Source organism: Falco naumanni, chromosome 1 (genome assembly GCF_017639655.2).
Source record: "Falco naumanni isolate bFalNau1 chromosome 1, bFalNau1.pat, whole genome shotgun sequence".
In the NCBI taxonomy this organism is placed as follows: Eukaryota; Metazoa; Chordata; class Aves; order Falconiformes; family Falconidae; genus Falco; species Falco naumanni.
This window is the reverse complement of record NC_054054.1, coordinates 105,383,998-105,410,851: the sequence shown is the minus strand read 5'-3', so window position 1 is coordinate 105,410,851 and position 26,854 is coordinate 105,383,998. Positions and strand designations below refer to the sequence as shown.

Here is a 26,854-nt window from a genome sequence, read left to right as displayed (position 1 = left end):
TAAGAACAGTATGTAAGAACTAGGCATAAACCCCTCTTTGTTTCCCCCCTCTATTTAATGTGTAAGGATAGGAGGTAACTCACTGTCAAGTACACATTGTTCTCATAGGTTAGCTCCTCGAGCAGAGGAAACTGTTTCAGAGCAGTTACATCTTCCAGTTTGTTGTTGTTGCAGTTTAGGACACGCAGATCAGGCAGGGTTAGACTGTTGGGAAATTTGTCCAGTAAATTATCAGAGAGATCTAGTTTCTGCAGATGCCTCAGACGGGAAAACAAACGTGGGTCTAAGTCTCCAGTCTTTAACTGCAGCTTGGACAGGCTGAAAACAAAAGAGAACATGAACAATCTGCGGTTCTTTGGAAAAACAAGTGCTGACTTTGCCAGGATACAAGGTCCCACCTGGTGGCATCCCTCAGTCTGGCACAATTCACTGGGTAAATCTGACTAAACCTTTTTCTTGCCCACAGCATCCTGGATTGCAAGCACACAAACGTGGAAAAGATGCTCTGTCTGAGCTAACAGACACCACCAGAGACTCAAGTCTACCAAAGTATTTGCAGTACAATTAACCTGCAATCCAGATAAACCTCCTAAGGGTAACAGAGCTGGCTGTGAGTCACAAATCACCAGAAAAGTTCTTGTTCATAGAAAAATTACTACACCTCTAATAATTTTGGTACTTCTTTGCAATGTAAATTCAACAAAAAAAGCTGTGGCAATACAAGACACACCACCATAAATCTACCCTGTCCACAGAATTCACTAGATTCATTATTTCACTCATTTTTTAGAAAGCACCATCTCAAAACTGGTGTGAGTAATGTAAGACTATGGCGATTCCAAAAGGCTAGTCCTGCCCTCCTCCTCACTTCACACTGGCACTCACACAGCAATGTGTGGTAAATTATACCAGTTTACTGATCTGACTCAACTTCTTACACAGAGAAGAAAAGTTTTAAGCTCAGGTCAAGTGCAGAGTAGGTCCCCAAATCATTTGGCTGTTTTCAGAGAACTACCTTCATTAAAAAAGTAATTTTTCCATTTCTTTTACAGTGAATTTCGCTGCAAAAACTTCCAATGGCAAATACGCAAATCCACCTAACAATCCCAAGGCTGCCATCAAAACAGAGGCATTCTGTCCTGAAAGAATAAGTGGTAAATATTTGTGAGGGGGGAAAAAATACCCCTTCTCTGTAAGAAAATTAAACCTGCATATTATAAGAAGGGTCATTTAGATTTGATCAGATTGTTTAGTTGAGCTCCAAAGGGAGCTTCTAGTCCTGACAGCCAACATCTCTTGAGGACGCAAGCCTGAGTTCCTTTAACAAACACACACAATCTCCATCTCTAAACATCAGTAAAAAAAGGCCTTCTAAATATAAATGAAGCATGAATAAATGAGGTGAATAAAACTAGGAAGCAAGACCACTTCTTCCCTTGCCATCTCAGAAGCCTTACCAGCCAGTCCAAGCACCTAAGAAAGGCTGAACAGAATTCAGCTGGTTGCAAAGCTGAGTGTGACTCTTGTGTCATTTTGGGGAGAAACACAACAGTGTTCCCCAAATGGACTTTCTGAAATATAACCCTTCAAAATCATGGTATGAAGTTGCACGGAAGAAGCTACGCTCTAGAAATTCATTGCTTCACTGCAGCCTATACTCTTCGGATAAACTTTTGAATTTTTCTCTAAAAACAATTATTTTAGCACAAGACAAACTAAAATAAGTAACTTTAAAGAGTACATATGTAACCCAAACCTTTTATATCAGTAACAAAACCAACAAAGGCACCAGCCAGGAATTGCCCAGCTGAGTCACTTGGATTGACTAGCTCCGGAAATTCCACTGTATTAAACATTTGGAAAGACATGTATTTTCAATGACCTCTGTTAAGGATCTGAGCAACAGAACTGTTTTTAGTGGTTTCTAAGTGTGTCAGAGTTTCTCCTCCCTCTCCACAACATTTGAGGTACTAACCTAATTGGATTTAGAGGAGATGCAAAGTGACAGAGGGAGCGGAAAAAATGCCAAAACCATTTTTAAAACCCTCTAAAATCCAGGACAGAAGGGATTCTCTTATTCATATTAAGCAATTTCTAGCAAAGACAGAAGTGTTGTGGGGGGGTAGAGAGTATATCTTAGGGTTAGGAAATCAAGATCTAGCCTTAAGCAGTTTTAGAGAAAGAAGGTGGCTGCATATATACAATATAAATGGTGAAAAGAGGTGGTAACTGCTGATAACCTATGTAGTGAATGCAGTTCCACTAGTGCTCACTGATCGCGCATCAAGAATGCCACCTCCCGTTCTGTGCTTTGTAACTGTAACTATCTTTTTTCACTGAAAATGCTTTGGGGAAGAAAGACAAAAAAAAAGATTGCCCAGGCTGAATTAAACTGGAATTTTCCATGGGCCTGTCTGCACTTACTTCAGCGTCTCAATCTTTCGAAGCCTCGTAGATCTTGGAACTGCTCTTTCCAAAAGAAGTTCTGTAGTAATTTTTGACATTTTTAATCTCCACCCCTCTGCTGGAATCACTAATCCACTGTAGGATCTCTTCTCGTAACCTTCCTGGTAAAACAAACAGGATTAAGAGGAAGACTTTTCAACTGATTCCAAAAGGGGGGAAAATAACGTTATGATGTTAGATGCCGATTTTGCTGCTGTGTTTGAAGTCGCCTTTTTTTACACAGTTGAAATGAAAATACCAGGGATTGTTATTACGCTGGGCACATGCTCCCACCACACTGACCCAACCCATCTCCAAAGCAACAGCGACACCTCCCTTGGCTATTAAAGCAACAGACCCTGTCGATGAAAGCTGTCCGTGGGGTGATGGCACTCGGGACCAGGACAATCTCACTGTTACCTGTCTGTACCCCTCCTGAGCAACAGGGCTCTCCTTCAAAAACTCCAACACGCTTTTGAACAAACAATAATAAATACATCTGTTGTGAATGTGCTCCTCCCAAGGAAGGCTCACTGGCCTGAAAAGATGGACAGACTCTTGGTTGATGACTTCTAAATTCCCTAAATTTTTGAAAAACTAAATTAATTACCAGAAATTAAGTATTTGCCAATCAACAACATCATTTCCTCTTCAAGGAAAAAAATCAGCGGTATTCTCTATATTTTTGGTAGTTAACAGCTGTTTTCATGCATCCCAGTGGATAGGATAGTGCGCATACACACATGGATACACCGGTATTCAGAATAACAACACCGATAGGGCCAAAGCAACTTCACAAAATTACTGGTTTGTGGCTTACCACTCTTCCTGACACAGATTCCAAGTGGGAAATAAAAGAGAAAAGTGCTTCAAGGCCAGGCTCGCTACTGTCTTTTTGCATTAGCCTCACTGTTGCCTGAATGCCACTCCAGTAATCGTGAGGAACATGCGAGGCACTAAGCTGTCCTTAGGCTTGACTTCAGCACCGTAACATGCCTACAGCACCTGGACCATTGGGTTTGATGAGCAACAGTGCACTGCTTTGTTAACAACTGTAAGAAAGAACAATCCTTCCTGTACGGAATATTCTCTACCGACATGAAGAGCACTGAGCCTGAAAACCAGTTTGAACAGCAGCTGTGCAGGGCTCGATCCTTCCAGTGCCAGAGCTGTCACTAAAAAACAACCCACTGGATCAGGCCCTTACCTGCTGAGCCTAATAACCCTCTCAAAGCTCGGGTAGCTGTAAGAAAGATTTGACACCTCTGACTGGGGGTGTTCCCCTCACCCTCTTTTTGGCCACACTGACGCCTCAGACACAGCCGCATCACCTGTGACACTATGGAAAGGCCGCAACGTATCACAGCCCCAGCAACAAAACACGGGCAACACTGCGAAAGGCACGTTCAGTTACCCGGGGCCTGGAGAGCCCCGCAACCCACCCCCAGCCCGGTGAGCCCCAGAACCGGAGCCCGGTGAGCCCCACAACCTGCCCAGGCCCTGGCAAGCCCTGTAACCTGCCCAACCAGGAGCCGCCACCAGAAGCTGCCACCGACCCCCACCCGCCCCAGGGAAGCGCCCCTAGGCCCCCCTACGGTGGGGTGTCGGTTCAGGGCTGACAACAGCCTGAAATGAAGAAATTTAAATGAATTTAGTTATAACTACCAGGCCAGTGCTTCAGCCACGCCGTGGAGGGCCTGGCGTGACTGGCAGATGCCAGCAGCAGCGGTGCTTGCCCGGCCAGGGGTGGCTCCGGCGGTGCGAGGCGGCCCCTCAGGCCGCGGCAGCCGCGGGGGACCGTGCCCGGGCCGCGGGGTACCGGCTGCCGGGCGCAGGCCGCGGCGCCGCCCGCGGGCAAGGAGAGCGGCCCTGGCTTGGCGCCGAGGTGCGGTTGAGGGCCGCGGCCGCCGCCTCACGCCGCCCCGAGCCCGCGGTGAGGGCCGGCTGCGGCCCGCGGCCTGAGGCGCCCCCGCGGGGGGGGTGGGGGTGTCTGTGTGCGCACACGTTGGGTGGCGGGACTGCAACTCCCCAGCAGCCCCCGCGGCGCGGCCGGGCCCCGCACTGCTGTTCGGCGCCGCAGGGGCTGCTGGGAGAGCGAGTCCGCGCCCCCCCACCCCCGGTGGCCACCGCTCACCCACCGCCCGGCCTGTACCGAGCCCGCCCGCCCCGCCTCGGCCCCGGCCCCGGCCCCTCCCCGCTCCCCTCACCTGGCAGCGGGCCGGGCCGCGGGAGGGGAGAGCGGAGCGGGGGCACCGTATCCTTGGCGCAGCCGGCAGGGATGGAGGCGGCAGGCGGCGGCGGAGGGCCGGGCTGCGGCTGCAAGGGGATCCGCTCCTGCCTGCTTTGCGAGGGGCCCGCGCAGGCCGCTCCGCCCCCGCAGGTACCGGGGAGGGGGGCTGCGGGGCGGGACCGGCGGCGGGGCGGGGCCGGCGGCGGGAGCGGGGGCCGTGTGCCCCTCGGGGCGGGCCCGGGGGGCGAGGGCCGAGCCGGGGCGGGGATGTCACACTTGGGCCGTGTTCCCCTCAGGGCCGGGCCCGGGGTGGGGGCGACACACGGGCCGCGTTCCCCTCAGGGCGGGCCCGGCCGGGCTCCCCCGTGGCGGCAGGGCCCGTGGCGTGCTGGGCCCCAGGGGGGTGCTGGGCCCCAGGGGGGTGCAGGCTGGGGACAAAGCGCAGTCCTCCGGCGGCCCCCCCGGGGGTATCTGTGGGATGAGCCCCTGTAGTCGCCAAGCGCAGCGCTGCAGGCCCGCCACCCCCCCCCCACCCCCCCACCCCGCCTGCAGACCCCCAGCAGACCCCACCTGGGGTTTGTACTTTAGGAGGAGGCCGGTTTGCCACAGCCGAGGCCTCTGGCCTGGGTGATTTTTAATCAACTCTCCTCATTCAACATTTATTAATATGACAAACCATATCTCTACAGCTGGTCTGAGAAATACCAACACTGATCTCCTTACACACTGGGTACCAGGGCTCATCTGTTCTTCCCCTGGCTTTTCAGGATAAAGACATCACTAGGAAAGAAAAGCGGCTTCAAGCAAGCAGCACTGTAATGCTGCAGCTGTAAAAAAAAAAAAAAAAAAAAAAAAAAGAGTTGTTCCCCAAAAGCAGCTGAAAAATTTCTCATGTCTACAAGAATCCTGCACAGACAGTTTCCATCTGTAACTCCAAGGTTGCAGGAGTAAATCATTGTGATAAGTTTCTACCCAGTGCTTTTTTCTTCTCCATTGTTGTTTCCACAGGGAGAAGATAATTTCACTTACTGTCCAGCAACAGGCCTAGCTAAAGGAAATGAGTGCTCAGAATTTGCTGGCTGGGCATTTCCATTTCCAGGGGTGTTTCTGATGGAGGAGTTCATTAGCGAAATTGAAGAATCTGAGATAGTTGGACTGATGGATCAAGATGACTGGAAACCATCACAGTCTGGACGAAAGAAACAGGTTAGAAGTACATTTGATCTTAGATCCCTCTGGAAAAGGAAAGCTGTTTTCAGTTAAACCCCAAAATATTTAGATGCTTTATTATTAAGCTTTATTTTCCTTTAAAAGCTTTTCCTGAAATCAATTGCAAGAATTCCTTGTAATTAAAGTCAACTTCTTGCAAAAATACATGATAGTTGCAACAAACAGTATTTTATGGTGCATGTTCAGGCATTAAACTTCACACAATCTCCACGTGAAAGCAGTGGCAGTTTTGGCTTATTTTTACTTTACAAGTGAGAAATCTGATTGCATAGTGATTAACTTTACAGGTGAGAAATCTAATTGCATAGTGATTAATGTAGCTTCACTGGGTCCTTTTGCAACCTGCTGACCAGGTCACTGGAAGAGATGAGAACAGAGCTCTCATGGCTTGACCGTGAGCCCTGGTAGGGATCACAGCCTCTCCAAAAAGCCCTCTCTGGGGTTTTTCCTTAACATTAGATTTTTCCCCCCCTCTTCTTTTCCAACAGGACTATGGACCCAAAGTGAACTTCAAGAAACAGAGGCTGAAAGCTGGCAGCTTTACCGGTTTGCCAAGTTTTAGTGAAAAGATTGTGGCACAAATGAAAGCCTGCTCTGTACTACGTGGTTTCTTACCTGTTGAGCAATGTAATCTGGACTACATGCCAGAAAGAGGTTCTGCCATCGACCCACATTTTGATGACTGGTGGCTTTGGGGAGAGCGTCTGGTTAGCTTAAACTTGCTCTCAAAAACCGTGCTATCCATGTTTTGTGATTCAGAGGACGATATCCAATTATTTCCCACTTTTAGTAAAGAAAATGGGGAATTAAGTCCCTCTGGATCTTTTACACGGACATCAGCATGCAAAAATTCAGGCGAAGAGGGAATCGATTGCATTTTATCCCCAAGGCTTGTTCCAAGTAAAGAGGTGACTGTTGCCATTCACTTACCCCAAAGGTCTCTGGTGGTGCTGTACGGTGACGCACGGTACAAGTGGAAACACGCGATTTACCGCAAGCATATAGAGCATCGCCGAATCTGTGTCACATTCAGGGAGCTGTCTGCAGAGTTCAGCACTGGAGGAAGGCATGAGGAACTGGGTAAAGAACTGCTAGAAATAGCTCTTTCATTTCAAGGAAGACCAGTGTGATCAGCAAGAGGAAGCCAGAACTGCATTTTGTTAGGAAATTTGAAAAATAAGGTACAAGGTTTGTAGAACTCTGTTTATTTCTGAAGTGTGTGTGAGAAACCAGGTGTGTATAGAGATAAGCTCAATCAAATGCAGATTTGACAAACAGAAATAAGAGAGTGCAAGGAAGGGGTGGGCTGCTGGTTTCTCCAAAGACTTGCCTGGGCAATGGGAGCTTTTAGGTGAAAGTCAGAAATGAGCTGTTGTATTCATTAGCCGTATTGTAACAAAATGCAAAAAGCAAATAGCTCGTTCTTAAACACTTACATTAAACCAAGAAAGAAACTTGGAATCATTAAACCGAATATCAAAAAGCCCTTGGCACAGATTCAGCCCAAGCCCTGCAGCAGATTTTTTATGGGCCTTTCCTGGCCCATACTGGATTCTGTCGAACTGCTTTTAGTGTTGCACTGTGCTGTAGGGACACAACTGGCTTCTCACCTGCTTCAGATAGGTCCTTTAGAGATCAGCTCTCCAGGGGAGGAGGGTAAGCAAGCACCTCTCCACAGATAGTACAACACGCTGAGAACTAATTAAAGTAATTATCTTTTGCTGAAGATTCGTGCTCTAACAGTGAGGATTAATCATAAATACCATTGGTCCCATAAGATACAGGTTACACAAAAGCAGCATTTGCAGAGGGCCGATGCCGACTGTTCTGCAGAGACAGCTTGGACAGAGTTCAGACCAAAGACTTGCACAGACTGTATTATTTTCTGATCGTTTGTCATCTCTGAATCCCGCTGTCAGTTCTCAGTAGCAAGAGTCTGATTTTGGGAATAAGCTGGGCAACAGACTGCAACATTGGCGGCTATCATTTTTTTTCTTGGCACCTCCAGCAGTCAGGTTTGAATCATGCTTCGTACCTAAGATTCAAGTAGTCGTTTGCAGCAGAAGCTGATCTGAGGCCATCTGTCTGCTCTGAACAAAACTTCTGTGCTCTTGAAAATGAAGTTGTGCCGTGGAAGAAGTGTGATCCTTTAATAAACACAGCTGTGTCATCAAAACCATTCAGCACAGTCATACCTACAGCAGTAAATCGACACTTTACAGTGCTGCCTGGGTTTAGTTGGTAAGGAAAGGGGACATATTTGTACATGGGATCTCAGCGTCCCTGCACGGCTGTGTTCTGCCCTTGAAGTACTTCCTTGGCACAGTGCACAGGTTTTACTGGATAGTAATGCACTTGTGCTGCTGACGCTGCCCTCCACATCAGGCACTAAAGCTTTCCAGCCAACAAAACGATTACTAAAAATCAGTTGGGTGAATCGGCGTATTTTTTTATCAGTTTAAGCTAGCAGATAAAACTACAGTCCTTCGCAGCTGCAATGAAAGAGTTTCAGTTTAGCCCAGTATTTAAACAATTGTGGACACTGGCTAAGCGATAGTTCCAACAGAGATTCAGAGCAGGGCTCTCACGGGCAGTCCTAAACCCCAAACCTCCACTCAGACCAGCTGGCAAGCATCACCTATGTGCTCCAGCAGCAGTTTCAGCAGTCACGGCGTAGCCTGACAGAAACCCACCACTCCAAACGCAGCCAGCCAACATGCAACAGGCGGGCCATGCTTGCCTACAGTGAAATTTTACCCCAGGAAATTTCTCGCAGGCTGCAACTTCTCCAGCTCACTCCCTAAAGCAGGGACTTGTGCTCTCCAAACAGTGGTTCCTAACCTTTTTCCAGCAGGCTGGTGTGATCAGCATCCTGCCGCTGGCATCCACAGGGCTCAGCAGCTGTAGAGAGCACTATGTCCCCAGGCCAGCACCTGGAGCTGCTGTTGGAGCAGAGGAAGCAGAGGACCTTCGGCCAAGCAGGAGGACACGGCTGGCAGCCTGCTGGAGCTCAGCACAAAGCCACGCTACAGGAGGAAACCCAGGGCAGACACTCATAGATAAAGCAAGCGTTGAGCCCGTATCCTCACCCTTTCAGTACCGAGCCTCTGCAGCAACCTGCAGCAATCAAGTATTGCCATTAATGTTTGGCCCTCGTTACCAATGCTCCCTTTTAGATTCATATTGTGCTCTCAGCCTGTTAAATACTCTCTGTGTGCATACCTGCTGTTCCATTCTCTCCACAGTGAAAGCAGATGATGGCTTCTGATGAATCAGAGTGCTACAATAACAAGATACATTAATATTCGATCATTTTGTGCTCTGCATTTGTTGGCTGGATTTTTCTGCCTCGATTGAGCTATACAGGAAGCTGCTGTTCTTGCCAGAAAGTTCCAGCTCTTCCTAGCTGATACCTTAAATTTGAAAAAATGCAAATAATTAAACACAGAGCCAAAACCTGAGGGCTTTTGTCTAGATGTTTTTGAAGTCCCAAACTTACCTAATCACTACACATTCATTGCCATTACTATCTTTTGACATTTTTCACCTGTTGAACAGCCTCCTGGACATCATCTCAGATCAAAATGCAATTACACACCCATTGGTTCTGTGTTACTTTGGAAAACTTTAGGTACATTCTCTCCTAAAAAGCCAGAATTATCGTGCTGCAGTACATTAACAATTGGTTTAGACTGTCGAGTATCATAGAAATCTGAGAAAAGAGGTTTTAATCTTAATTAATTGGCTCTTAAAAGTAGTTTTGGCTGCTGTGCTAGTATTATTAACATAAAAAACTTTAATGGTCTTCATGATGATCACGTGTAGTGGCAGGACAAGTGGCTTTAAGCTGAAAGAGGGGAGATTTAGATTAGATATCAACAGGAAATTCTTCACTGTGAGGGTGGTGAGGCGCTGGCCCAGGCTGCGCAGAGCAGCTGTGGGTGCCCCATCCCTGGCAGTGCCCAAGGCCAGGCTGGACGGGGCTGGGAGCAACCTGGGCTGGTGGAAGGGGTCCCTGCCTGTGGCAGGGGGTGGCACTAGGTGGTCTTTAAGGTCCCTTCCAACCCAAACCACTTGGGTTCTATGTTACAGGAATTCCTAATCACAGTTGTTTATCTCCTTAACCAAGGTTAGCACTTGTAAAACACATAATAAGACCCAGTCCCTCATTAAAATAAAGTGCATCTAATGATTGTCTACTTTTGTATTTTAAAAGGAGAAGGATAGTATCTGACCAAGGTTATTTTTTTTTTTTTTAAAAAAAAAGGCAACCCCCAAGTTAACCCATAGAGGATGCTGGAGGACTTGAGCTGCCTTTCAAAAAATCAGTCTGAAATCAGCAAGAAGCATAAAACTTAGCAAGTTTATCTGGTTTCTCTCACGCACCTGGACAATAACTGATACATATGTTGTTCTACATTAAATATGGTTCATGCAGAGACAAAGAACAGGCAAAGCTAAAATACAGAGGGTTTGCTGTTTTGTTGGTTTTTTTTTCTTCTAGCCCTTGGCACTCGTTGTTGTTACAACCCTGGGCAGAAGGCAAGCTCCCAGTCGTACACACAGGTATTCACGGGAATGCTTTCCAAATTCAGCCGGTCAGTAATTACTGAAACCACTTTGAAAAGGATAAAAGGAGACAGCCTACAAGAAATTAATCATAACATAACCACACTGGCCCAGTTGTGCTGGGATCTGAATTTGAGGGTGCAGCTTGGGGGAGTTACTGAGGAATCTGTCTTAAAAGTGGATGCCACAAGATGTAGAAGGTAAAGCTACAGCAGCAGAGAAACTTGAAAGCTCTTTGTTTGTTTGTTTGAAGGCAGGGAAAGAAGAGAAAGGACATTATAAAATCCCACATAAAGCCATGGAAAAGCAAGAGGAGAATGTGAAGTGTGAGCAACCGGTCTGGCAGCCAGCTGGGCACCCAGCACTTCCATCCCTGAGCCCAGCACAGCCATTCCCAAGTCCCAGTGTCAGGGAACCGAAGGATGTTCGCTCTGCAGCTGCACCTACCCCACCAGCTCTCTATAAGCACTTCCACATATCTGAGTGCTTCCCGCAGCGCGTGCTCCACCCTGGGGCTCTTGCACAGTATCATTTTCATCCATCAACTGAGTCAGGCCCAGACAGTCAAATCCAACATCTACCCCATCTCCTCTGGTCATAAAGCCTCCCCGAGAGTCACATATCCACCGAACTACGGCAGCAGCTACCAGAGCCAGGCCTGCCCCAGGGCAATGTTAAAAATAGGGAGCTCCCAGAGGAATTGCTGCCACTAGGCACACAAAGGGAGAACCTGATACTGCTCTGGCTCCAATAGCTCCCTCCAGCCCGCGTGCATGCCTGGTCTTGACTCATTCTAATGACCGAGGGAGAGAGCTGAGCCACTCAACCAAGGCAGGTGCCTGGAACAAGACGAAGCAGGGCTGTACCCCTGTCCTTGACAGCTCCCTCCCTGCTTTAGGGTGGGCGGTCAGGGTCCCTCCAGCACTGGAAGTGTTCTTCTGCCAGGCAAAAAATGTCCAAAAAAAAATCTGAAGGATGACTGGGGGACTCTGGAGTGCAATCGTGGCTGTCCCCTGCAGCGAGCCCCACTGCAGAAATTGTCCAAACAAAGCAATAACTGGTTCAGAAAGTCACAGCCCAAGGGAGCTGAGAATCAGGGCAACAGCCACGCCAACCTGCAGTGCCCCAGGGCCCGAGGCTGGTACAGACAGCTAACACGTCCGTCAGGGGAGATCCTCAGCGCACAGCCCCAGCCCCAGCGTGGGACCCTTGGGAGAAGCATCTCTGTGCAGGCATTGCAGGGATGGAGCCACACAAAACCTGGGACACCCCAGGACCGACAGAGGTGACAGCACGAGACAGACATGGCCAGGCACTGGCAGGCAAACCTGGATGTGACACAGCGTGCTGCCAGCCTGGCTGGGACACCAGTGATGGCGTGGAAAGGCAGGCATCTCCATGCTTGACTCACAGGAATCCTGCCGACAGCCACGGGGGCAGCAGCAAAAGCAAGGAGGATTTTCTGGTGCTTTAGCATTGAAACACTTGTCTGGACAAGTACAACATCCCTACTCCTTTACGGATGAACTGCCGTGGCTGGTACCACAAGCAACCTTTCTGCAGCACGAGTCTGGATCCAGCAAAAAGTGTAAACAAGTTGGAGGAAAAGAGGCAGGAGCAAGAAAAGTAGATGATGTTGGGAAAGGAGTTACAGCCTGAAGGTGATGGGTAATGTAGAGAGAGGTCTTAGGCACCAGAGTCACAGACCAAAAGTACTCCCGTGGGCTTCTCACAGAAGGGAGAACTCAGTGCCCAGAGAAATACAAGAAACAAAGCTGCAAGCAGAGATGGGAAAGCACATTATTATTCTGTTTTAAGTGCATCCACCCTTGGGACATCATCTCAAACCGCACCTCTGACTCCCCGCTGGAGTAAGGTGATCCCACTCCAGTCACAGATGTGCTGCCTTGAGATTTACCTTCAATCCAGTCCCACCAAAGCCTCACCAAGTTATTCCACAAATTCAAAGCACAGTTTCTGCTGCATTTCTCCATTTGCTGAAGTGTATTATATTTGCAAAGAAGTGAATGATTTGGCTGTTTCCAAATGAGCTACATTGCTTTCACAGCACTGTATGCACACTGTGAAACTTTCTTTTTTTTTAATTGCAAAAATGGCTCAATGCTTTCGTCAACACCTCTCAAGCTCCACAGCACACAGAGCCCTGTTATTACTGATATTAAAGGACAGTGCAAAGTACAGATTAGAGATTCATCCTATCTGGTCTGGCTCTGGGCTCACAATAGAAATTTTGTTGGTAGAAGAACCTACATGTGTAATACTTGGCTGAAAACTCAACTCTTGATTTTGTTGTATAAACCTTTAATTTTTATTATGGGTAAAAGAGAAGGGAGAGAGGGCAGACTCCTGGGGAGATCGTATGAATTTCATGATCACCCACTTCCTGGAGGACACTCCTTATTTTTTGCATACGCGCATAGGAACAGACTAGTCATTTAGCACACAAAGTCTATTTTCTTTGCTGCACATCAGCCAACACAGTACACGCCAACTGCGGCAAGAACAACAGATGAAAGCCACAGACACAGTGCTAAGCAACTTGTTCAGCAATGCTCAAACTCGCATGTAAACAAGAGAGATTATGGGTTCCCAAGGCCCTCGCCAGAGAGGAATACAGGGATAGTTTCACCCTGCTGCACTGGGATTTGCATATACTCTCCATTCTGGGAAGCTGACATGTAATACACTGCCATTAGATTTCTCAAATCCCTGTGGAATAAAGGACCAGGGTTAAATAGAACATTGCAAACATCCTTAATGATTTCAGAAACCTGTAAGGCCTAGGAGACTCTGAAACTGCAATTTCTGAGTGCGGAGCAGGAAATCAGCACAGGATCAGGGCCAAGAAAACATGCTTATGCTTCTTTCAGCCCTGTGTGGCAGAAAGCCTTACTTTCCCTTAGAAGAGCTAATGATTGCAAAATACTCTGTTCCTCTGTCTGTTATGTCCATAACTCATAAAATCATTTTTACAGAAGTTTTCACCCAAAAGGATGCTACAGAATTTGCAAGCTTCCCTTGCTAAGCAATACAGACGTGCAAGTGTCCTTTGCTGCTGAAAACAAAAAAAAAAAGTCAGCTCAAATGAAATGTGATAGCTCTTTAATGGCACAGAGCTCTCCCGCTGGATCCAGCTCCAACAGACTCGCCAGTACAGCTCCGGGTTCCATCAGAGGAGTTGCCTGCTTTGGTGGAGGGAGAAGGAAGCATTCATTTTTGACAGACAAATGCTACAGCTGACAAAAAAAAAAAGCCAAAACAAACTACTGATGAAATACATAGGACTGGGGCTTGTTCTCTCTGGCAAACCAGGCAAAAAAACATCGCAACAATACATAAATGAAGGCAACATAGTGACAGATTTCTACAATATGCTATATGCTGTCACTTCTTACCTCCTTGAAACTTGCTTTTCTAGTCCTTCAAAGTTTTGTCTCATTAACTTCCCTGTCACTGTTCTGATTTAAGAATGTCCTTGTTAAAACTAAGACACCTGTAAGCCTTCCCTGGGCACTCTTGCCTCTTACTGGGAAAAACCACGTGATCTTGGCATTCATTCCATATAAAGTGACAGATGCTGCTGAAGAAAGTATGACAAAACTTCCCATCCTCCTGCAAGTCAAAATTCCATCTCCCCAGCTGTAAAAATATAGTTAGGAATAGCAAGAAAAGAACACAAAAGCTAAGGCTGATTTCTTTCAGGTTATGTATTTATGGAATACTTGCTTTGGAACCGAGGTGATCACCGCTCACAGTTTCTATTGTGCTTTCCTGGATATCCTCAAGTCAGCTGCAGATACCACATTAACCAGCTCGGCTCTAGAAATGAGCTGCCAGTTAACTGCCGCTGCACTGACAGCCAGGGAGTTCTGACACATAAGACAGGTCCTACACACACAGGCTTTTTGGACAGCTGATGCAGTTTTACTTTTGGTAACAGAATATTGCGTTTGTAAAAAAATACAGATTTTTGGCTACCTGAACCAATGTTAAGGTAGATAAAGTTTTGATCTTTAACTCCATGGCAGTGTCAACTTAAGTATGCAAGTGTGTAGGACCAGAAACAGGCCAGAGACTCCAGCATCTGAAACAGCACTAGAACCCACAGCTATATATGGCAGGCAATTAGCATTTACATAGTTAAGCCTCAAGACAATCCATGGCCGGTGCGTCTCACCAACTAGCAAAACAGGTATTTTGCTCTTAGCCTTAGCTGAGCGGATTTGCTGGAAGCAACCTCTGCCTCTCTGTCACACTACCTGCATGCCTCTGTCATGCCCGTCTAACTGCACTTTCAGTTTGTGAAGCTCTTCGATCTCCCGGTTGTGGCGCTCTGTTTTGTGCCGCACCAAAGAGCGGTAGAAGTGAATGGTGAAGACAACAAAAATCAGACCCACTGGGACCATGATGATGGTGGAGACCAGTGCTGACTGCCAACCCGCGTGGCCGCTGGGCTTCTCGACGTTGGTGGTCTCATTTTTCAGGATGGAGCCCACAGGCAGGAATTTTATCCAGCACAGAAGCACGACTTCTGCAAGGAAAAGGAGGATCCCCAAGACGGTGGAGAAGCCCCACGCCAGCTCAATGTAGGGATGCATGCGCTCATGTGGGGACTCACTGATGGAGTTCAGGTTGTGGATGTTGCTCACTGCTTCCACGTTAGGCAGGATGCAGGTGCTGATGAGAAGGGCAAAGAGATGAACTGCAACCAGCACTGTTGTGCAGGCACTGAAAGCAATCAGCAGCATCTGGGGGTACTTGTACTGCACCTCCAGCTGCACCTCCACCATGGCAACCTGGGGAGAAAGGAACAAAAAGCTTGTCACCAGCTGTTAGTTCTCCTCTTTTCAAGGCTTTCATCCAGGAAAGCATCTTTATTCAGGAAGAGCACCTAAGGTCAAGTATACACTCAAGTGCTTTTTGGAATGGCAGCCTACATGGATCATTTCTGTTTCCCATGAAGCCGTACACGCAGTCTGCAGCTTGGCCTTCCTGAAGGCTCACGTGCATGGTTCTGCGCTGTAGTTTTCTGAAATAACGTATCTCTCCTTCCAACCATGAGCCATACGAACTGCATCAAACCAAACACACAACAGAAGGAACTCATTAGACAACAAGTGGAGCTTGGAGGCAGCTGACAGCCTGCTAGCCCGCCTGCCCATCACACATTCTCCTTCCGCTCATTACTTGCAGCTGCGGTGCAGGAAGTTTCAACTTCAGGCGCATAAAGAAAAGCAAAAGCAAGCAGCTCTTCTGGCCAGCAGCCAGCAAGGTTTCACTACCCCTCCATGGGAAGCATGCAAGCTACTTCACAATTTAAGTTAGTCCATAGTTAAAACAGCTGCCTTCTATTCTCAGAACACTGTATGTTTGTTTTTATTACAAATATGCCCAGATACAAGTTATTTATATCCTCAAATTTCTCCCTTGAGAGCTAATAACCTACTGATACGCTCAGCAGAAGTGGACAGCTACTGACTTACGGGTGTGCTCAACAACTCAGATAGGAGTCTTTTCTCAAAACAAGATCTATATATTATAGAGTAAGTCTCTAAAGCTGTCTATTTCTTATTTAATCAAATAAAGCTTAACAAGCAGAGTAAGTGCAAGAGAGCAGGGAAGTCTTCTGAGATCAGAACTGGAGTCCTACTACAGGGCTGTTAACTGGTTTTGCAGTTAACTTGACCTACCTTGAAGTAAAATAGTATCTGTGTGTGGTGGCATCCCTGAAAGGACCGCAAAAACCTTTTGGTAAGAGAAGCCACAAAAAGAGCTGTCAAGACTATCAAACATTCCTCTCTAGCAGCTTGCTTGGCTCTGCAGCTGCACTTCACGATTTGCACAAATACTACCTTGCCTGGTAGCAGGCAAAACCTCTGGTGATCCCAGACGACCGCCGCTCAGCTTGCCGAGGACGTGTTAAGGAGAGAAGCCGATGCCTGGACACCTGCCTCAGGGCAGTGCCTCTCAAGACCATCATGAGAAGGGCAAAGTCTGAACAAGCAGCTCGTTTCTAGGGGGCAGATGGATTTTGCAGAACAGACTCACGATTACTTTATCCAGACTTTGCATGAGACCACCACTAGGCAGCCGTTTCAGGTTCTATAATAATCTGCACCATTCACTCTGGTATTATTTGTTATTAATATTATTTAGGCACTGGAAGATCAGGGGTAGGCTCATGCTGTCCCTTGGTGGTAGCCCTGAAAAGGATTAAAGGGGATGGAAACAAGTGCCTACGTTGGCATGACTGCTGCCTTACCTGCATTTACTTTGAAACCATCAGCAGCTTGAACAAGGGGATCACAGTCAAGTCTGAACACATTTAGCAGCAACCAAGATGTAACGCATGTGTTTGTGGTGGCATGTGGTCAACCTCTACAAATCCAGATTTTACACCTACCTCCCCTATTTAGGATACCACTATTTAGCAAAAATATTGTGACAGCCCCTGGATGTTCCCAGCCTTTTGTTCCTATTATGAACATGTGGGGTTCTTTTTTGTTTGTTTGTTTTTTAAAGGTTCCTGTTCGCAGTTTACAGTAGTTCTTGTATAGCAGAGAAAATAACAATGCAGGAGTGGCTATCTATTGCAAGGTCAATTTAATTAAAGCACAATACACATTGCCTTGTATACGTTCTTTTTGCAATTCCTCTTATATTGATTCCAGGAGATCAGAATTATTCTCTGCTGCCCTTTTCTGTACAACAAATTTGTACAGTGCTGTGATTGTCAGTCACACCCTATCAGCCAGGAAAAGCTGCAGCTATATTGTTCATTATTGGGTGCTGTAACACCCAGAGACATAGTATTCAGCAAGCCGAATCGGAATTGTACCTGCATGTTCAATTTATAGCTTTATATTAAAGCTGAGAGCCTGGCTGATGTCAACATATCAATTTCTACTTGTTATTCTTCGCATGAGCAGCACTTTTCAGCTAATTGGATGTTTCCTCGCAGACTAACCTACTCCCTAGGGCTAGCTTCAGCTGTGCAATGTGATGAATTTTTAACACTGACTGATGGCTCAGTAAGAGGTATTTCAGGGAAAAACATCAACAATCCAGACAGGGAAGCAAGGCAGAAAAACAGTTCATTTAACCCGAACAAGTACTGGAAAGGTGAGTGAGCTGTTATCGTTTACCCTGTACACACTGTCATGTCATTCTCTGACCGGGATAAGAGAAAGAGGACAAGCTGACATAACCCATTTAAAAATCATTAAATATGCTGCTTAGTCTGTAAAACTATTAATATGTCATGTGTGATACAATTATACTTTTCCATGACACAGCCCCCTTTATCTTAACCTCTTCCAGAACCAAGGTGTCAAGGGCTTGGCTTTGCATGGCACTGAGCACTCTGCCAAGCCGCAGAGTATTCCAGCATAGGCTTAATTTTAAGCTTGAGAATCACCCTGTTGAACTCCACACTCACAGGTTTGCTAAAGGCCCAAGTACTCAGAAAATTTTAGAATTAAATTGCAATTAAATGACATGCAATTATGGCTTGGAGTTTTTTTAGACCAGTATAGCCCAGATTATCCACAACAAATGTGATGCTCATCTTGAGGAATTTAGACCAGGGTAGATAGTATCGGGCAAAAGGATGACAAATGGCTTAACCATGTTAAATTCACACAGATGGTTTGGCAGCCTGTAAAAACAATCAATCCAGTAGATCTGTTAGGCAGGGTTCTTATTTTTGGTTTGGTTTTGTTTTGTAAATCAAATACATATCCTACAGCAATTAGATGAGTATTGAGAAGACTTATCAGCGGTAATAGCCCTTACTTCCATCAGGAAAATTATTAAGGAGGTTTCCTAAGCTCCCTCAGTCTCCTCCACCTGCAGCCTCCCTGGGGCAAACGCAGTACCCCTACAGCCCACCTCCAAAGAGACCTGGCACTGGAAAGGACCCACATTCTCCTGATCTGCCCAATGCTCTGCCAGAAATACCAGAGACAGCACTGAGTAACGAGGAAGGTTCACATTATTCTGCAGCCTGTCCAGAAGGAGCTGGATCAAAGCCACTGCCTGTTGATTAAATATCCATCAGCTTGTAATAATCTTCAGCCAATCTGGAACTGGCTTGAATCAAACATACTGACAGGGAAGTAAATAAAGCAATAGCCAAGCGCTGTATGTCATTTGTTTATGTAGCGAAATCCACCCAGGGCTTCAGGGGAACTATTTAAGTAACTTCTCTACTTTAATCAATAGCCAAATAGATGCTCTTATTAGAGAGCAAACATCCATGTAACAAATCTCTGCGTGCCAAATTACCAGCAGAGAAATAACACAGTAGGAATAGATACCTCAGCTTTCACTGGAAGGTCCAGTACGATCAGCTGAGAAAAGCTTGCTATAAAAGAGAATTCTTTATTGCAAAAATTTCAGTTCCAACAACTACTGATTTATTATGTTAAGCTGCTGATTACAATTAACATTACTCATACCTATGTGTTTGCATTTTAAACGGTCTAAAGAGAATAGAAGTAAAATGGTTAATTTTGTGTGTTCACGAAGGACTTCCAGCAACTTTCTGTTGTGCGAGTTGAGAAGGCAGGCTTTGTTTTCAGATATGTGGTTCAGCCCTGCAGTGTGGGTGGGCCACAAGTGCCCCCTCCCCTCCACAGCCCCAAGTCCCAGTGGTGCCAGCAACAGCACACCCCGGCATGGGCACCTGCTTGTGTAACCACGCTGCCTGGGTGGATCAGTTCAGAGCAATACAAAATGTTAATTTAATATTCATGTTGAAGAGAACGGTCACAAATGCCTAACATAGGACTAAGGCAACCCAGAGGCACAAAGGGCAAGCACACGAGCAGCTTTTAGAGTAAGAAAGCTTCTGAGTGAAAGAAGTCTACAGGAGAGCAATCAATTTTCTCAAAATGAGGAGGTACCTTCTGCCATTTCAGCACACAAGCTTGGTTATAAACCAACATATGCTGTGTGAAAAGTCTGTACAAGCACCGCTTGCATGCAGTCAGCAAGCGGAGAGGAACTGCAAAGCGACCAAGCACCCTCTCTCCCCTGCAGCCTGCTCCCACTTAACTCCCCACTTGCATTTTTCCAGCTTCACTTTGGGTGACCAATTTTGTCATCCCAGACTGTTGTAATGTTACAGATGATTCATGTTCTTGGGGACTGGGGGAGGAAAAAGCAGTGGAAGAAGCTAAACCAAGGAAAGCTATCTGAAAAGTTCTTGAGATCTGTCTCCCCCCCAGTTTCTGAGCTGCAGGATGCAACATCACAACACATCACACTCACTCAGGTGCTGCCCTCTGCATTCAGCTGACAGACCTCAGGAACAACCAGACCTGCCCATTTCCCGAGCAGAAAACCCCCCCAACAGGTTTCAGTTCTCCATCCCAAAAAGCAAGAACTGGAGGGAAGATGAAGACACACTGACACAGCACTGCCGTGTTTTGCGAACGCCACAGCTCACACCAGACCACTGACTGCCTCTGTTTTGTTTATTTGCTCGCTCCCTGACATGGTTTTGACCTGTGCAAATAGCTTCCAGATAACACCCAAACGCTGCATAGAGGAAGCCAGGTACTGGGGATTATGCCCAACAGGCAGCACTGACAAAAATATGCCAAGTTTGGCTCCCTACAGTCCTCTGACAGCAGCTCCAAGGCTGCAGAGCCTCTTCTCGCACCTCAGTGTATAACACTATCTCCCCAATCACGCTATGCAAACTTTGCTCTGGCAGACCGTGACCCAAACTCCACCTTATTTTAGACAGCATGACCTGAAAAAACCCCCACACAGGAATTAAGACAATGTTCAGGACCACAGCAACCACAAGGGCCCAGAGGAGCTCCACGCCCAAGTGCAACCTCACACGATCACAGCCAGCAACAACGGCCTCGGAGAGCCCGGATCCTGTATTGTTTAGTACTGCTTACTCGTTGAGCAGTTAGGATCACTTGCAGGTAGGGGATTAGTATTTTTAAAGAGCTGACTTGGAAGTGTGCAGCTTGACTGCCAGGCAGCTCATGTATCCTTGCTGCCTTGAGAGAGCCAGCCTCAAACTTAGCAGCAGCAGCCAAAGAGAAGCCCCCAGGCAGATGCCTCCTGCCTCTTCAGAAAACAACAGTACATCCTGCTTCTCCTCTGGAGGAAAACACCAGTTAATAGATGATTTTTTAGAGAAACAAAACATTCACGATCCAGAAAGGGTTGCTACAAAATACACATACCATTGCAAATCCAGAGAGCAGAGCAGATGTTCTGCTGGAAGCTTTCAGTTTGGCTCGGCTCAGGTACAGTTTTCTCCATGAAAGGGCTTGAACAGAGTGGTGGTTTGACGTGACCAGCTCCAGATAGCTGCGCCGCACCCAGTCCCGATAATCCATGCCTTTTGTGCCAGGTTCAGAGCAGCAAGCAGGAGTGGAAGGATCCACCGGAACGTTTAATTCAGAACTCATGATGAGAGAAATGCTGAGGGAACAAAACAGTCACGTTGAAAAGGAGGCAGCAGGCAGGACAAGCATCAACCACTGCAAATGTTATGTTTAAACTAAGTTGCCTTCGGTCAGTAGAAAAATGATGGACCAAATACCATCACACTTGCAAGGCAAAGAACAGAGAAAGACCATCCGTAATTGCTAAAAATGACCATGAGAACTAGAAAAGATTACACAAGTAAACCCAGGAGCTACTCCAGCAGGAATACAGGAAGGCTGCACAGCATCTGGCTTTTCATTTCGAAGCTGGCATCTTAACTTTCCCCTCTAATTCCTCCTTGCTAATAAAAAATTTTACATAAAGACACTTTGGCAATAGGGCCCACATCTTACCTTTTGTTTTAAGCTGACAGTTAATTTCACAGCACATCATGGATTGGCTACAAATGCATCCCCTTAGAGCACTGAAGTAATGCCAGCTAGCACGTTCAGGGAGTCACTTTTTGCTTTTTCTTTGCAATGCTTTTTTTTTTTCCCCAGTTAAACCATTGCTCATCATAGCTCAGTTTGGACGGGCACAGTTCTTCCCCAATAGTCAGAGCTGAATGCTGTACAGGGTTAACAAATTAACTTCCCAAGCTTCTGCAGTGGGAAGCTGAATTTCCTGAACCGATCACACTCCACTTATCAGCCACATCAGCCCGAGAATCCTGTTCCCTTGCTTCCACTGGTGGCTCTTAGCATGAGGAAAGGAAAAGACAATTCCAAGCGGAAAAGCAAGCTGCCTTCCAGGAAGTTTCAGCATCCTCAGATTCAAAAGATTACACTGAAAGATGTAAGAAAGCAGCAAGACTATTTCAGGTGGTGAGTGTCCCAGCCACCAGCAGAGGCAAACGCAAGGTTCAAACCACCTTACACCACAATGTAGCCAGGCTGCTGCCAAACGGCTCCAGTGACCTCCATGCCATCCACAGACACAGAACAGAATTCACCAAATGTTTTGAGCCAAAACTTCTCAACACTGACAAACACCTGAAACTAGTTGTTTAAGTCAGCCTTCCAAAGAACAGAAGTCATGATTCTCTGATTAATCCCCACACTCACAATTCTGCCACCGACCACCACGACAGTGGCAGGTAGCAACACCAGAGCTGCACCACACAAGACCCTTCTGGCTCTAAGTACTTACCAGTTCCTAGGAGGAAATGCATGCCCAGAATCACACATGGTGTAGTACTAATTAGTCCCAGTGCCACACCTCAAGGTCACAAGCACCTTGCTGTTCGCTTGAAAGGAGCCCCAGCCCTGCCTGCATCCCCCCCCCAGCTCTCCACGTACGTGGACCACACAGTGACAGCTAATAAACCCACATTCGCTGTGAGATTTGACAAAGTGGCAAAGATAAAAAGGACACCAGCTGCCCACAACACCACACGCTATTGCTAAAAAGGAACAAAGCTGTTGAGGGCACAGGAACAAAGATTAGAGTGCAGCAGCAAATAAAGCATTCCAGGTTGTCCATCCCTCCAGAGCATGGTGGGGTTTCAGAGCCCAGCCCCATCAGATATAATAAGAATGGCAGCAAGGGCACAACATGGTGACTTCTGGGCAGCTTTTGATCAGGCCACTAGTACAGCCCCTGAAGGGCTTCAGGATGGCTCCCAAATTGTTCTGGAGTTTTCAAATTATTAAAAAGAAAAGGAAATGAAAGCATAAAAGAACTGCCATGCAATCATAAAACCAAAACCAGAATAACAGGGACAAACCTACCTGCTTGCTCTGTGTTTCCAGCAAAGCCAAGAATCGCCTACTTTACAGAAGAAAAAAAAAAAAAATCTCCCCAAGTCCCCTGGGAGGATTGGAGGCAGAAGCATTCTGTGAGCAGCAAAATTACAAAGCTGTTTCCTGTGACAACATCCTGTGTGGATTCTGCAATGTATAGTGTGGGGTGAACTTACTAGCTTTGTCCTTAGCTGGGACACCGACAGCCTCTACCATGCCATTTATTTTCACAAAATACGTAGGAACTTTGGATGTAGGAAACTTGAACCCCTGGGACAAATTCCATTGAAAAGACAAATGAATTCAGAGGTTACAGAGGGAGAGCAAGAGTACCCAATCACATCTGCTTCTTTCCTTAGAAAAATAAGCTAAAAATACCACAAGGATGAATTTTCACTCTGGAGCTGCTTAAGAGATGTTCCCAAATAAGTAAACTACTTCAGAATAAAACCCATAAACACAAACACAGCCCAAACAGGCAGTAACAAGACAGCAAACTCACCTTGCTGGCTACAGACATGGAGGGACTGGGTGGAGGGCTCTGAGGGCTGAAACACAAGACCAAAAAAAGCATCATTTTACATGCACTGGATCTTCAGCAGTTTTACTCTGGAAATACTTTTCAGCCAGTTATCTGCATCAGGGGAAGAGTTATTCTGGCAATCTCATGTCCCTGCCTTGCAACGATAAAGGTTTAGGATGCTTGCTCTTACAGAAGTAACTATCCTACAGGGTTTTACCACACAGAGCTGTTGAGTTTTGGATGGAGAGCCAAGACTTTCCCAGGAGACCTCTTCCTTAGCCTAACAGCCAGCTCTGGCGGAGTCCATCCCAGCTGTGTCTTTACTCACTTCCGTTGCAGCACCGATGCGTTTGACCCTGCTTGGTTTCACACCGCTAAAGACAGAAAGCTCTCTGCCATTACTACCTCATATTGATCTGGTTAATCTGTCCAGTGCTGTCCTTTAGAGCAGCCAGCGTAGCAGGGAAAGCCTTCAGCGCGCCTTACATCTCAGCTGCCCCCGTGCAGTTGCAAGCACACGTGCGGGGATTTCTTCACAGCAAGGGACGAAGCAGAAGCCGCCAGGGCTGAGATATGCAGATCCCCCCCTCCCACTGCCGGCGTGCTCTGAAAATCGCCTGCAGAGCGCTGCCTCAGCAACACTGCCAGCTTCTCTGCCTGGCTTCAGGATGCCACCCCCCCACCCCCTCAGACCCAGGTTTCTGCTCCACACCCTGAGACTGACCTGTAGACCATGGCTAAGCTTAACCCCAGGCCCTACTACTCCCCCTTCTTCTGCCATTCTGGGCCCCCCAGGCTCATGCCCTCTTTGTTACGGGGAACCCCTTCCCATGTTGCAGCACCCCTGGGATGTCACACCACCCAGTCAGGATGTGAACGGCCCACGGCTGTGACCACCCTCATGGCAGCACACTGCAAGCAGGGCATCCCCTCCTGAGCAGGATGTGACCCCCTTGGCCCACCACCACCACAGCTAGGATCCTACTCACAGGGCACTGCCTGAACAGGGGGTTTCTCCTCCTGCTTCCCAGCTGCCCCCAGCACACCCCGGGCAGGATGGGACCCGACATAGCAAGGATCTCCCCTCCAACAGCACCCTCAGACAGAGTGTCAGTCCCTCAGGCCAGGATGAGACCCTCCCCTCCAAAGGCACCCTGAATAGAGGATCCTTCCTAGGCAGGATGTGACCTTTTACCACCGGATCCCTGTGCGGCAATCCCAAGGATCTGCCGCATCTCCTCAGGCAGGACGCAACCCACTCCCTCCCCACAGCTTGGATCCCCCCTTGCCACGGCACCCTGGGTCAGGGACTTCCCCACACCATAAACTGGAGAAGTCTCCACTACAGCACCCCCAACGAGAGGATCCCTTTGTCAGTGAGCTCCAAACCACTGCCAGGCAGGATGGGACCCCCCCTTCTCCGCCCACAGCAGACTCTTCCCGCTCACCCCACCACCCCCAAAAGGGGACTACCCCCAGCTAGGCAGGATGGGGGTGCCTACCCCTACCCCATCCCCAGCAGTGATTCCCGCAACCTGGGCAAGATGAGGCACGTACCCCCCAACACCACCCCGGGCAGGGGAAGCCCCATCCAGGCAGGGTAAAACCAACTCTATCCCCCGCCCGCAGCACCCCGGGCACGGGATGCCTCTAGCTGGGCAGGATGAGACCCCTCTCCCCCCCGGAGCACCCCGGGCAAGAGATGCTCCTATCTATGCAGGACGAGCCCCCCACCCCAGACCCCGTGGGCTGGACGAAGCCCGCTACCCCAGAGCGCGGGAGCCGCCACCCCGGGCAGGATGAGACACCCCCCCACACACCTCCCAGCCCCCGGGGTAGGGCCCCCCCACCCGGGCAGGATGCGGCACCCCCGGGGCCGCGGGGGCGGGCCCTGGCTCACCGCGCTGGCTGGCCAGGGGCCGGGCCGGGGTCGGGCGCGGCGCCCCGGGAGCGCCCGCCACCGGCTGCCGAGTGCCGGAGCCGCCTCCGCCGCTGCCACGGCAACGCCGGGCCCCCGCCACGTGACCCGCAGGAAATGGGGGGGCGGGGCCGCCGCCCCGCCCGCCGCACGTGACCGCCGCCTCATTGGGCCGTGGCGACGCCAAGCTCCGCCCCTTCGGCAGCGGGGCGGGGCCTGCGGGGGGGCACGGAGGGGGCCGCCTCCCGCTGCGGAGCGCCGGGCACTGGGGGGCCGGGGCTGCCCGCCCCCGGCCGGCCCCGCTGGGGGGAGCCGCGGCCTCCGCTCGCCCCCGCACCCCCCGGAGGCGGTGGGGGGGGCGGTGTGCTGCTACCCGGGGGAATGTACCTAGCGGTTACAGAGGAAGGACATCCCGAGCTGTCCCCAGCGCCTCCGGGGCCGCGGAGCCGTTCCAGCAGCGGGCTGGGATCCTGGGGGCCGCAGCCCTCGGAGCTCCCTCTGTGAACATGCATCTGTAGGAAAAAAAATCACGTCTGCGGCTCCCTAAATTCATGGTCGGGGTGACACCCCCCCCCCCCCCCCCCCTGCTTTTCCGCTGGTAAAAACGTTACTCGGTCAGGACCTTGCATCTCTAAATCTTTCCACAGAGAAGGTATTGGTGCCGTGGGATGTAAACGTGCTTTTATTACAGGCATTAATTATACAGCAAAAAGTCGCGACTTACATAAGTCAAAAGGCAGTGCCGACTTTGGCCTCCGCCGCCGAGCCGCAGCATCCTCTGGCTGAAGCACAGACAGGGCTCCCTGCGTAAAGGAGGGCGGTGGAAGCCAGACTGCCATCTCCCTGCATTCCTCCTCTATTGACTCAGCAGGAAATCCTGTATAAACCCATCAAAAGAGCAAGGATAGGGACAGACTTAAGTAAGGAGGAAGGAGTTCCTTCCCTGAAAATGAGATAAAGAAAATGCTGAAAGGCAGTACAACGGGTCAGCTTTATCACACAGTAAGCTTTATCACACGGTAATCCCATCTTCCTGAATTCCCTTCTGCCCGGGGGAGGGAAAAGACAGAGGAAAAGAATTCCTAAAAACTTATTAAAGAGACAAATACATTCGTTATCCCGAGTGTGCTTTTCACCTTCAAGATTATGAATACCTCTGCTTGGTTTCAGCACTAACGCTGCTGTGTTTCGGGCTCCCACACTTGCATGAACACATGTAGAAATGGAACAGCAGCAAACTTTAGCCCCTGAAAGATTAGTCTCCATCAGAGAAAGGAGAGGGACTCCTCTAGAAAAGAATCTAGAGCAAGAATTTAAAATTTAACGTAAGCAGGTCAAACTCATTAGCAGTTTCAAGCCTCGTAAGTTATTACTGCTTTTTCAGTGCCATATTTGGAGCAGGAAGCAATTGTAGAGTTGTTCCTCATTTTACTACACATGGGAGCACATCTCTTTTGTTTTACTCCGTGGATGACGTGTTCCCCGTTTTGAGGTCACAGAGTGCTCGCATTTTGTCTTAACAAAGCAATATCCCTTTAAATGCTCGCTCTGAAGTACCTTTACATTCTCCAGACATAGCACCGACACAAACCACCACAACATGGCATAGTATTTTTCACAATTCATAGCAACACCTACCAAATACAGCTCCTACTGCTACACTCAGCCACCCCAACAAGAAAGACCGTAAGGCAGATACCACCTTCAGCAACACAGTC

At 48.3% G+C, this 26,854-nt stretch overlaps 3 protein-coding genes across 11 annotated transcripts in view; 1 reads left to right on the top strand and 2 right to left on the bottom strand.

The window, feature by feature from the left end:
* Nucleotides 1-4,762, bottom strand: part of LRWD1 (leucine rich repeats and WD repeat domain containing 1) — a 16,787-nt gene extending 12,025 nt beyond the window's left edge. The window contains exons 1-3 of one of the 2 annotated variants that reach the window (XM_040614187.1): nt 4,653-4,762; nt 2,425-2,567; nt 84-318 (exon numbers count right to left, since the gene is read on the bottom strand). In XM_040614187.1, coding sequence (XP_040470121.1) covers nt 84-318; nt 2,425-2,504 — 315 coding nt within the window. In that variant the 5' untranslated portion in view covers nt 2,505-2,567; nt 4,653-4,762. Of the gene's footprint in view, nt 1-83; nt 319-2,424; nt 2,568-4,110; nt 4,420-4,652 lie in introns of those variants that run through there. The other variant, XM_040614177.1, reaches the window with a different exon arrangement.
* On the top strand, nt 4,722-13,763 carry ALKBH4 (alkB homolog 4, lysine demethylase). 2 transcript variants are annotated; one of them, XR_005830927.1, is made up of 4 exons: nt 4,722-4,825; nt 5,684-5,881; nt 6,394-7,086; nt 10,410-13,763. XR_005830927.1 is itself a non-coding variant. In XM_040614260.1 (3 exons), the coding sequence occupies exons 1-3, from the start codon at nt 4,724-4,726 to the stop codon at nt 7,033-7,035; spliced, it is 942 nt and encodes a 313-aa protein (XP_040470194.1). In that variant the 5' UTR covers nt 4,722-4,723; the 3' UTR covers nt 7,036-9,366. The 2 variants fall into 2 exon arrangements, 1 of the variants encoding a protein (XP_040470194.1); XM_040614260.1 differs by lacking the exon at nt 10,410-13,763 and having other exon boundaries at nt 6,394-9,366.
* On the bottom strand, nt 13,581-26,854 carry ORAI2 (ORAI calcium release-activated calcium modulator 2). Of its 7 annotated transcripts, none has more exons than XM_040614232.1 (6): nt 25,861-26,854; nt 25,524-25,648; nt 23,198-23,243; nt 22,684-22,723; nt 20,707-20,947; nt 13,581-15,291 (listed from the first exon to the last, which is right to left on the bottom strand). In XM_040614232.1, exons 5-6 carry the CDS (start codon nt 20,932-20,934, stop codon nt 14,746-14,748), a joined length of 774 nt encoding a protein of 257 aa, XP_040470166.1. In that variant the 5' UTR covers nt 20,935-20,947; nt 22,684-22,723; nt 23,198-23,243; nt 25,524-25,648; nt 25,861-26,854; the 3' UTR covers nt 13,581-14,745. The 7 variants fall into 7 exon arrangements, with proteins under 7 accessions (XP_040470166.1, XP_040470175.1, XP_040470152.1 ...); XM_040614241.1 differs by having other exon boundaries at nt 22,684-22,720; XM_040614218.1 differs by lacking the exon at nt 22,684-22,723.

What these genes read in the sequence shown, in the direction of transcription:
- ALKBH4 (XM_040614260.1), top strand. Translation starts at nt 4,724, where the DNA reads ATGGAGGCGGCAGGCGGCGGCGGAGGGCCGGGCTGCGGCTGCAAGGGG. An exon ending in AGGCCGCTCCGCCCCCGCAG is followed by an intron (nt 4,826 to 5,683) that starts GTACCGGGGAGG and finishes TTGTTTCCACAG; the next exon opens with GGAGAAGATAATTTCACTTA. An exon ending in AGTCTGGACGAAAGAAACAG is followed by an intron (nt 5,882 to 6,393) that starts GTTAGAAGTACA and finishes CTTTTCCAACAG; the next exon opens with GACTATGGACCCAAAGTGAA.
- ORAI2 (XM_040614232.1), bottom strand. Translation starts at nt 20,934, where the DNA reads ATGAGTTCTGAATTAAACGTTCCGGTGGATCCTTCCACTCCTGCTTGC. An exon ending in TGCTCTCTGGATTTGCAATG is followed by an intron (nt 15,292 to 20,706) that starts GTATGTGTATTT and finishes CTTTCTCCCCAG; the next exon opens with GTTGCCATGGTGGAGGTGCA.